The sequence below is a fragment of the Arachis hypogaea genome, chromosome 10 (genome assembly GCF_003086295.3).
Source record: "Arachis hypogaea cultivar Tifrunner chromosome 10, arahy.Tifrunner.gnm2.J5K5, whole genome shotgun sequence".
In the NCBI taxonomy this organism is placed as follows: Eukaryota; Viridiplantae; Streptophyta; class Magnoliopsida; order Fabales; family Fabaceae; genus Arachis; species Arachis hypogaea.
In genome coordinates this window covers 102,277,775-102,289,361 of record NC_092045.1, presented here as the reverse complement: position 1 = coordinate 102,289,361, position 11,587 = coordinate 102,277,775, and the positions used below count along the sequence as shown (strand labels likewise).

The window sequence follows — 11,587 nt, the reverse complement described above, 5'->3', positions numbered from 1 at the left end:
TACTTTTTACACTAAAAAAATCTAATTATAAAATTAAAAATAGTAAAGGAACTCAATTAAAAAAATACATAAAAATCTAATTATAAATTTAGTAAAATGATGGGGACTATTAAAATAATTAAACCAAAATATTATGTATTAAAGCTTCAAAACCTAATTATGTTATATTAAATATATATAATATTTAATTACTTTTTGAAATTGAAAATAATTGATATTGATATTGATATTCAGAACTAAATACAGAAGCAATAGGAAAAGTACAAATTGAAATTTAAGTTCAATTCAAGATGAGATTAAAATTATATTATATAATCTAATTTTAGTTTTTTTTTCCTTCCTTTTTCTGATTAAAATGTAAATATGCAATGTTTAATTTATTAATATTCATAAGTAAAAGTGTAAAACTAATCTTTTTGTTTTTTTTTTTTTGTGAATATAAGTAAAACTAATCTAAAATTGAAATGGAATATATAGGCATTAATTTAAATAAAAGTATATAGTTTGTGAAGTATCGATGAATAATCATCTTCAATAAGTTTGAAAAACAGAGTTTACTTAAGCGTCCATATATGCCATTATTTTAGAATATTTTCCTTCTTATTATTGTATTTTTTAATAATATTTAAATCTCTGACAATAATGTTGGTCATTTAAACTATGACAAGTTTGTGAATAATTAATAACAATTATATATGTATTGCATGTCTAAGTATAGAGTATAAATGTCGGTAATGACTTCGCTACTCGAGACGTAGTATTCATCATGTCACAAATGAATAAGGATATAGACATAATTTATTGAATAAAAATAATTATATAATTTTTACCACATTTTTAGTGTGTATTTTAAAAATAATCACAACTATTCATAATTTTTTTGTTTTTTTATAAATTTTAAATACTATCTTACATAAAAATTAATTTAATATTTTTATATTAAATATATTTTAAATATATATAATTTTAAAATATATATTTTTTATTAACATCGAGTGAAAATGTTAAAAAAGTACACAACCAAAATATATATATATATTAATTATGCACTAAAATTAATTATTAGTATAAAATATATATTAAAATATAAAATACACATTAAAAATGAGTTAAATTATATGTATATTTATCTATAAATACATAAATATACAATATTAATTTTAGTGACTAATTTTAATGTATATAAATAATATTTTTAAATATATATTAAGATCAACGTCGATGGATTTTCTTCCGCCATACGAAAAATGCATGCAAGTTGTGGAGAAATATTTTGTAATCAGTTGAAAAGGTTTGTCATAAACTTATCTTATAATCTAGGCAGCTACTCGATCATGTAAGCTGAACTATGGGGTATTATTAGAGGTTTTGAGATTACGGTGATTAATGAGTTCTGATATGTAATTATTGAGTCGGATTCTGAAATGATCATAAATTTCATTAAAAATAAATGCTCAGTCCAGCATTTTTGTACAACGCTCATTGAGAATGTTATTATTCTTGTGAAAAGAATCTCACAGATGAGTTGGAACCATATTTTTCGAGAAGCGAATTCGATGGCAAATATTTTCGCTAAGAAGAGACATGATCTATCATATGAGCTTCATACTTTTTATGCTCTCCCTCCAGATATAACTCATGCTCTCTCTTTAGATGCTTTTGACTCAGGTTAAGAGAATGTAACTAGTTAATTTTTTTATTTTGTTTGTTTTGTCTTTTTGTCAGGATATTTGATCTCTCACTATAACAATATAGACTATTTTTTAGGATTATTATGTGTCAAAAAAATTAAAATTCATAAAAAAATAAATTTTGACATTATTTTAACTGTAAAAATATGTTAATAAAAGTTTTGTCAAAAATAGTATTTTTGACATATAAGTAATTGTAAAAAAAGTTTAAATCTTATTTTGATAAATATTGGCCGTCAAAAATAATTTGTTAGAAAAATTTGAGAATATATTTTTTGTGATACTTATTAATCGTCAAAAATACTATTCATTTTGACACTTATTGACCATAAAAAATTTTTAACAAAATTTTTTGACAAAGAATGAGATGAGATCTTGAAACTGAAGAATAAACTGAGATTTTGAAGATGAAAAATGAGTAATATAATCCTAAATTGAGAGTAGTGTGATGCCAAAATTGACAGAGCTCAACGAACAAAAAGAATAATGGAGTAAGTTAAAAATAAATAAGTGTCAAAATTGAGGAATAATTTTCTACAATCAAATTATTCATCAAAAAAACATAGAAAATTTGACATTTGTGATATTTGTCAAAAATATATATTAATTTTTACACTTAATTATGACTGTTAAAAAAAATTATGTTAAAATAGCTCTCTTTTCTTTTCTTGTAATGTCTCTATTCTACCGAAAAAAGATATATAATAAGATTATTATTAATAAAAAATTTAAATTTCTTTTAATAAATACATTAGAAACTAAAAATTTTTTGTATTTCTTAAAAAAAAAATTAAAATTAAAATTTTAACACATGTCCTCCTTAGAGCACAAAATAGATAAATTTGTGTGTGTGTGTATATATATATATATATATATATATATATATATATATATATATATATATATATATATATAACCACCCACAATGTCATGCCTTGGGATGGCCCTCTTTATTCCAAGTCATCAATATATATATGGCCTTCATTTGTGTGTAGTTATTGTCTTGATATCCTTTTCCAATGATTAGGTCACTCGTATTAGCGAGTTCAAGGGCCTCTAGTATCTACCATTTAATGACTTACTCAATTTGCAATAAACTCAAATTATTGCTTTCTCATCAGACCCTACATTTTGTTTTAAAAAATAATATTTTATATAATTTTTTTAAAAATAAATTAAATATGTAAAATATGGAATCATATAAATCGTAAATTCGTTAATCCAACAGAAATTTTTAGAATCGATTAACTTATTTAAAATTTTAATATATAAAAATTTTAAAAGTTAAATTAAGATTTTAGTTACATTATCTACATTAATATTAGTCTTAGTTTGTAAAAAAAAGAAAGGAAAAAGAATTTGCTTTTGTATGAATAGTGGAATATATTATATTATAAGGCAATAATATTCTCTAAACTTATTATTCTGAACATCTTTTTTAGTAAGGGAAAAATTGATATATTTTTTTAAAAATATTTCAAGATATCAGGAACGTTTAGTTTTCACTTCATTTACTTTAGAATGATTTTTGATATGCTTTATCATCAAATTAATTTTATAATAATACTATTTATTTGCATATTTAGAAAGGTGGTATTTATTTAAACATCAACTTTGTTATCATTAGATTTTGTTGTAGATCTTACTTATCTTTCATTCATCCATTTTTTTTTTCACCTTAGATTTAAGAGGTGTCTAATTAAAAGTGAATACCGAGTTTGAAGTACAAGCAATAGTACTTTTGTTAATTTTAAGTAGTTCGAATTATATATATTTTCCTCGTAACAATTATGTAGTTTAACTTTTGAAAATACTAGCAAAAATTTAGCTACTATATATATATATATATATATATATATATATATATATATATATATATATATATATGTATATTTAATTTATATATATTATTTTTTATTTTTTTTAATAATTGACTACTAGAATAATTAAATCTGATTTATATATAATAAAATAACCAAATATATTAAAGTAGAACAATCAAATTTTTTATAGTAGTACGATTAAATTTTTCTATAAACATCAACTACATATTTTTATACCGATTTTTTATATTTATGTGGCATTTGTAAATAAGAATGATAGAGTTGAGCAAGCATCTAAAACAATTAAATCTAAACCTAATTAAAGAATTTTAGAGAGTGCATGTATGTTATGATATTGAGAAGTATTTGAATTTAAACTGATTTATTCGAATAATAGTTCAATTTGATATTTGAAATTTCACGTCTTACTCAATTTGTCCCTTTAAACTTCAATTGAGATAAAATAATTATAAAATTTATTCGATGAACCAATTCAATTACTAAAATTTAACCATATAATTAATTTGGTTCCTCAATGAAATCAAGCATGCCATGTTATCATGACATGAGGAGGTGACCGAAAGATCAAATTGGGTTACGATGTCAAATTTCGCGGTTAATTGAAGATTGAATTACCAAATTGAATCTTTTTTTTTTTAAAAAAGAAAACACTATTTTAAAAAAATAAAAGTTTTTAAAACCAAATGATGTCTCTTTTGAAATTTGAAAGACCAAATTGAATTTTTATACAGTTTAATTCCCTGTTTTTAGGGTGAGAACATACTTTTCTGATCCCATTATACCTAGAAACAAACTTTTATTATATATATTCGTTTCTTATGACATTTTTCACATGATAAAAACTAATTTATCACATATCTGAATTTTATTTAAAATTTTATTGTTAAACTATAAATTGCTACATGCACAAAATAAAATTTAAAAATCGAATTAAAACAATTATTATATATATATATTGTTACAGAATTCTCTTCATATAAAGATTTAACACTTAAATATTAATAAATTATAACTCAAATGATATTATTTTTATTTTCAACTAAAAAATTGTTCAACTAAAAAATTGCTAGTTCGAGAGTATTTTAGACTAAACCGGGTGTGACATGTCACTGCGAAAGCCTAATTCTTATTCTTTCTTTATTTGGTAAACATTAAGTCGTAATTCTATCTCAACATTTATTGAGCGGATTCTCCAATGAATTCGAAAACGAAGTCCTACTTCTTCTAACTGAATTCTCCACTTTGAAGTTTAAATGGACTTGTGTTTTTTTTTTTTTTCAAGTCTAGCCTTTTTCTAAATAAAAAATTATCTTAATATAACAAGTTTGATTATTCTTTTACGAAATGTTTAATTATTTTTATGTTGATTATTTTGTTAACAAAAGTTATATAATGTATATTAATATACACAAATATCTACTAAATTTGATTTGCATATGAATTGTTTTACTTTCAATTATATATACTGCGAATCCTTCTAAGTATTAAATAATAATTTATTCCTTTTTATGAAATTATATAATAACCTAATTTAACTTGGAAGATATCTTTAGAAAATAATGATAGTTATTTATTTATTTATTTGTTTATTTTGTGTGGTAATGCATCCGACGCAAGTTGAGTCGCTCCTCATTTCACATCGGCCATAATAAGGATGATAAGTTGATAACTATTCACCAGCTTAAATCTTGTAGATAATTAATTAATTATTACTTCCATTCATGCCGTTTTTCATTTTTTGCTAACCAATAAAACTGATCTAATAATAATAATTTACAAACTACAATCCCCCACCCTCTCCAATAAATCTCTTTCTAATTCATATTGACGTACATAGTGACGTTTCCATTTGGGGATTAAATTAATTAAATCCAAAATTAAATATGTGTAATCCTTGAACTTTTTATGATTCTTGTGTATATTAATTTATTTATTTCTTTGGGGGGGGGGGGGGGTTGCAAGATTCTGTGTATTTAGCATTTTGTTTAAATTAATAAACAAGTCCCCACTAATGTGCCTTCTCTTTTTACCTTTCTCCCCAAGTAGTCAGTATCAACTTAGAAGTTATATACCAAATTATAAAGGCATTAAGGTTAAGTTTGGATAAAGAGTTTAATTAAGCTCTTTTAAAAGATAGTTTAAATAATAAATAATTATATTAAAATTAATTTATAAATAAATTATTTTGTGTTTAAATTTTTTATTTTAAAAATATTTATTTTATAAAAAAATGATAAAAAATTATAACATTATAAGAGAAGTAATTTTTTTAATTTTTCTATAAGTTCCTAAATAGCTTTTTAAAAAACTGTAATTTGATTTTAAAAATTGAATCAAATATTAATACTACTACTTTTCATAAATCAAAATCTCAAAAAAAAATATTTTTAAAATTTTCCAAACCGACTCTAAGTGAAATGGAGAGGAGTTGAGAGTAAAACATTCAATTTCAAATGATAGAGGTAAGAAATTTAATTATTAAGTTGTGGATTCAACTATACATACATAATAAATAACTATTGTTAAATTATATATTTAATTGGGAGTTTAATTTTAATATGTTCACATATAAATATTTTATGTAATTATTTAATTATATATTTTTTATATGATTATTCACACAGATAATATAAAAAGTAGTTATTTTTTTACGTATATATAAAATTATTTTATACTACAATATATCAAAATTAAACTAAAAAATAATTAATTTTGTTCGATAAACAATTAACCAAAATAAAAAAAATTGAGATGTTTTGTAAAATTATAAAATAAACTAAATACATAAAATTATAAGCAAAATTTAAACTGTAAAATTATCCGAGTCAGTAAGATTTATGTAGAATTACTTATTCAAAATTAAAATATAAAAGATTCTACCGAATTAAATGAAAATTCTATTTACTATGCAATTATTTACTGCTAGTGTACTAGTAAAGAGCATAATACTTTCAAACACAAAATAATTACTGATATGAAGTTATTTTTATATAAAAATAAAGATAAAAATCATGAATATTTTGAAATAAATTATCATGTAACGATTTCTAACTGGGGTGTTGGCACAAAAAGACAATATTAAGTGGGTAGTAACTAGTAAGTAGTAACTTGTATACATACTAGCATTATATTCCAATAAATAGTAACGTGATTTGTAAATGAGAAAGTATAGGTAGCCAATGACTTACACGTAAAATGAATATTTAGAAAGTATTAGAGATATGATTATTAGTGTTATATTGTTCTATCAAATTATATTTTTGGAATTTTTGGGATGAGTGGTTTCAAGACATGGTATTAGAATTCCAGATTCGGAAGATCTATTCTGACCCATTGTACACATTATACGTTTAGGCCATTGGCTCCCTAGCACTATTCTTTGTAAATTATAATTTATAAAGAGAGAAAAAGAAAAACATATTGGTGGGGGTGGAGGGTCCACGGTAACAAGAGAATTGTTAGATGAAAAAAAAGTATATATAAATTGAGAGAAGAGAGGGAGAGAGATATCAACATCGGTCTGGTTCAATTCTCGCAGTCTCTCTCTGTGATGAATGCTGACATACCCCCTTACTCCCTCTTCCGATCCTTCCGCTTAACCCTCTCTTCATTTTGAAACCACATTCTTTCTTCATTCTCACAATCTGGATAAGCTCTCTTATCTCTCGTTAATCCTAATCCTAAATCCTAATCATAATCAAAATCAAATTTAAATTACTTACCATTCCCACTCGCTCCTCAACCACAAAACCTTTGCTTCATTAATATCATTTTATTTTTATTTTCCCTCTCATGGACTATTGTAGCGAAAGAGAGACAGAAGGAAAGCAAGCGCACGATCCTCTATTCATAGCAATGAAAAATTGTGGTTATAAATCCAGGTCCTTAACACCGAATAAGAATAAAAAGGAATGGATTGAAGGTCCGGTCATCGTGGGAGCCGGACCTTCCGGACTGGCCACGGCAGCCTGCCTCAAAGAAAAAGGCATCCCGTCGGTAATCCTGGAGCGATCCAACTGCATAGCTTCGTTATGGCAGTTAAAAACCTACGACCGCCTTCACCTTCACTTGCCCAAGCAATTCTGCGAGCTTCCATTGATGGGATTCCCTCCAGATTTTCCCACCTATCCAACCAAGCAGCAGTTCGTACAGTACTTGGAGGACTACGCCGACCGGTTCGGGATTAGGCCGCGGTTCAATGAGACCGTGGACCGAGCCGAGTTCGACTCCAGAATTGGGATGTGGAAGTTGATCACTAGTGGCGGTTCAAGTACTGAGTACACGTGCCGGTGGTTGATCGTGGCCACCGGCGAGAATGCGGAGGCGGTGGTGCCGCAGATTGAAGGGATTCAGGAATTTCAAGGGGCTATAAGGCACACGAGTTTGTATAAAAGTGGAGAAGAGTTTAGAGGGAAGAAGGTTTTGGTTGTTGGATGCGGAAATTCCGGCATGGAAGTTTGTTTGGATCTTTGTAACCATGATGCTGCTCCTTCACTTTGTGTTAGAGATTCAGTGAGTTCAAAACTTTTTTCTATTTCCTCCTTCTTTCTTTCTTCTTTTCTCACTAAATTGTTATCTAATAATTTTCATCTGAGGCTAACTTGCACAGTTGTGTCAGTTATGCTAGTTTTTCTTTTATGTTGCTCCTGATTTGGAATTTCTGGTTTTAAATGAAAAGAAAGAAAGAGAGCTAGTTTAAGTGTTTGCAAGAAGAGCCTCCTACTCCACTTTTTTGATCCCGCTATAGTGTGCCTTTTTAATGGACTTTGCGACTTTTGTCAAATTTTCGAAATATAGACAAATTTTTATTTTTTGTTTCTAGATTTTGGTAAAATTCTCAGATAGAAGAATAATCCATTTTGCTCGTGCAAAAGTTTTCAACTTTGAAACATTAAAAAAAAAAGATGGTTGTGTTTAAGGTTCTTTCCAGTTTCTACACATGATGAAAGCTTCAACTTTTCAAGTTTCAACTCTTCCTCCCTCCCAATTGGAAAAAAAAAATGCAGCCTTTGATGAGAAAAAAGAGAAGGAAATTTATTTATTATATATATATATATATATAGTAGAATTAGCCATAACAAAGTTCAAGTTCAAAGGATTATGTATGTATAGTTTTAAAATGATTTAGAAAACAAAAGGCTTTATAAACAGTCGCACTAATAATCCTCGATAACCCAAACATCAAAATTTGATCTTCCACTTTCATTGGGATTCACAAGCATGCGCATCATGGTTATGAGTAATAATAACAATGATAACTGATTTTTATTTTTATTTTTTAATTAATTTCTTTTTGCTCTTCTTTCATAAACCTCTCATTAAGGCTTGCAACTAATTAGGCCACAAATAACTTTCAAACTTTACTAATTTTGTTGACAGAAATAAAACAGTGTAAAACGTTTTATACTCTTAGTATATTAAAAATAAATTTATTTTTTCACAATTTTATACTAATAGTTGATTAGAATATAATATGAAAGCTTTTTATTTTTTTTTGGGTTGAACTTTGAAGGTACACATCCTACCACGAGAGATGCTGGGAAAATCAACTTTTGGGCTGTCCATGTGGTTACTGAAGTGGTTTCCATTGCGACTTGTCGATCGGTTCCTCCTGATCGTGTCATGGCTCATGCTAGGTGACACTTCGCGGTTCGGTTTGGATCGGCCTCGTTTGGGTCCCCTCGAACTCAAGAACCTCTCCGGAAAGACCCCTGTCCTAGATGTGGGTACCCTTGCCAAGATTAAAGGTGGAGACATTAAGGTACTTCCCACCATTTCCTTTAACAAATATTGACCTCGCTTTTATATACTTAATCCAATGATGGTAAAGGTACCTATTTATTTATTTTTTAAAATTTTTATTTCAAAAACTACTTTTGCTTTGCAAGAAATGCAACTTATATTTACTCTTTTTTAGTAGAATTTTGTTAATATATAAGTTGTTAATAGGTTGAATGATATTAAAATTTTCAAATTTTTAATAATTTAACAAGTTTATTTACACACTTATTCTTAGCAAAATTCTTTTTATATTGTATTTGTATATAACTTATTTTTAATATATATTTATATTTTAGTAATTGATTTAATTTTAGTGTACACTTAGTATAATTGTATTGATAAATTGGAGCAATAATGAAATGACCCCTTGTTTCCCGTCATTGCATGATCTTCAATCAAATCATGTGGCGAAACTAAAGGGTTTGGGATTTTGAAAAAGGAAAGAAAGAAAGAAAATGTTGATTGGATTGATGATTGTGTTACAAGTAACTTTCAGAAAGATATTGGTTGTTGTTTGGACTCAGACATAAAATTAAACATGAAATCTAAGTTATGTCAAACTCAAAATTGGGGTGTGTAGGTGCGTCCAAGCATAAAGCGGCTAAAACGTCACACTGTGGAGTTTGTCGATGGAAGAATAGAGAATTTTGATGCCATCATTTTGGCAACTGGTTACAAAAGCAATGTACCCTATTGGCTAAAGGTAGGCATTTTTGTTTTTCTTTTTTGTTTTTGTTTCATATATTAAGGACAACTTGCTTAGCAACTTTATTTTCATAATAATTAACTCATGACTCTTATGCATTTTTTTTTGAGATAGTAAACAACTAAGTCAATATTATATAAAACTTAAATAAGAAAGAATTTGACATGGTATTGAACTATTGATTTATGAGCAGGAAAATGATATGTTCTCAAAGGAAGATGGTTTCCCAATGAAGCCATTCCCAAATGGGTGGAAAGGAAGGAATGGACTCTATGCTGTGGGTTTCACCAAAAAGGGACTGCTTGGTGCATCCATTGATGCAAAGAGAATAGCTCAAGACATTGAGAGGTGTTACAAACATGAGGCAAATAATCATCATGCTAATAATGCCTTCCCTCAATCAAATTCATAGAAAAAGAGTTTTGGGGTCAAAAAAGTCAAATCACAAATGGGGGAAGAGTTTTCTCAACAATTGAGAAAGAAAGTGATCAAGTTATAGTACATGGATGAAATTAAGGGGGGAGAGAAAAAAAAGATTCCTTTTTTATGATGATGATGATGATGATGATGATGATGATGATGCTATATGGTACTATAACTCATCACTCATATGATCATGTGCACACTATCTATATGCTAGTACAAAAAAAAACATGGTGTGCTAGCTCTTCCTCCTCCAATTAATCAATCCATAAATGGAGAAAAAGTGGGGCAAATTAAAGCAAAAAGGAAAAAAGTTTTGAGGAATTTACTAAAATGCCCTTGAACTTATTTTTCAATGATTCATCATCTACCGACTTGGGGTTGAAAAGGAGTTATAATTGAATTGAAGTTGAAGGAAAAGAAGGAGTTATATATGGCTTCTTTACACATTATTTTTTTTCCTTTCACTTGGGGGGACCTTAGCTCTCTATGAGTCTTGTAAATTGTTACCCTTTTGTTTCCCTCCTAAGTAGGTTTTGACTTTCAAGAAAGAAAAGAGAGAAGTTTATGAATGAATGCATAAGAAAGTGTGGGGTTGTGGAGAAAAGTGTCTGGTATGTGATTGAGAAAGAAGTGATTGCGGGTTAACCTATATTTCCATTTTTTTTTTAATTTTCTTTTTGGTATAAAGTATAATAACATTTTTTTTGCCAATATGGCATTATGAATGGGTATAATGTATATATTATTTTGGTTTGAGTTTTTTTCTTTACCATAATTATTTTGTTAAATAAAGAAAGCAAAAAAAATCAATTATAATAATAAAAAATAATAATAGAAGAAAAACCTTTATTCTTTATTTATTTATTTATTTGGTTATATGTGCCATTTCCTTTTAATTTATTATCACTACTTATTCCATGCAATTTCATTTTCGAAATGATTTCATTCTCCATGCAAGAGTGAGGACCACCCCCTTAACTTATATAAAGGAATGTGCGTTTTGAAAACAAGTGATATTGCAGAGAATTGCAGTAGAATTGTTGAAATATTTATTAGCTATATTCCCTCTCCCACCAACTTCATTAAATTAACACCAATTCACAAGAAGCAAGAAATTCAATTCAAGCAACAATGTATGG

At 27.0% G+C, this 11,587-nt stretch overlaps 1 protein-coding gene across 1 annotated transcript; it reads left to right on the top strand.

Annotated features, from left to right (window-relative positions):
* The first annotated feature begins 7,040 nt into the window (after positions 1-7,040).
* Positions 7,041-11,191, top strand: LOC112716177 (indole-3-pyruvate monooxygenase YUCCA6). Its single transcript, XM_025768039.3, has 4 exons — positions 7,041-8,047; positions 9,048-9,296; positions 9,897-10,019; positions 10,216-11,191. Exons 1-4 carry the CDS (start codon positions 7,328-7,330, stop codon positions 10,432-10,434), a joined length of 1,311 nt encoding a protein of 436 aa, XP_025623824.1. The 5' UTR covers positions 7,041-7,327; the 3' UTR covers positions 10,435-11,191.
* Positions 11,192-11,587: the final 396 nt, after the last annotated feature.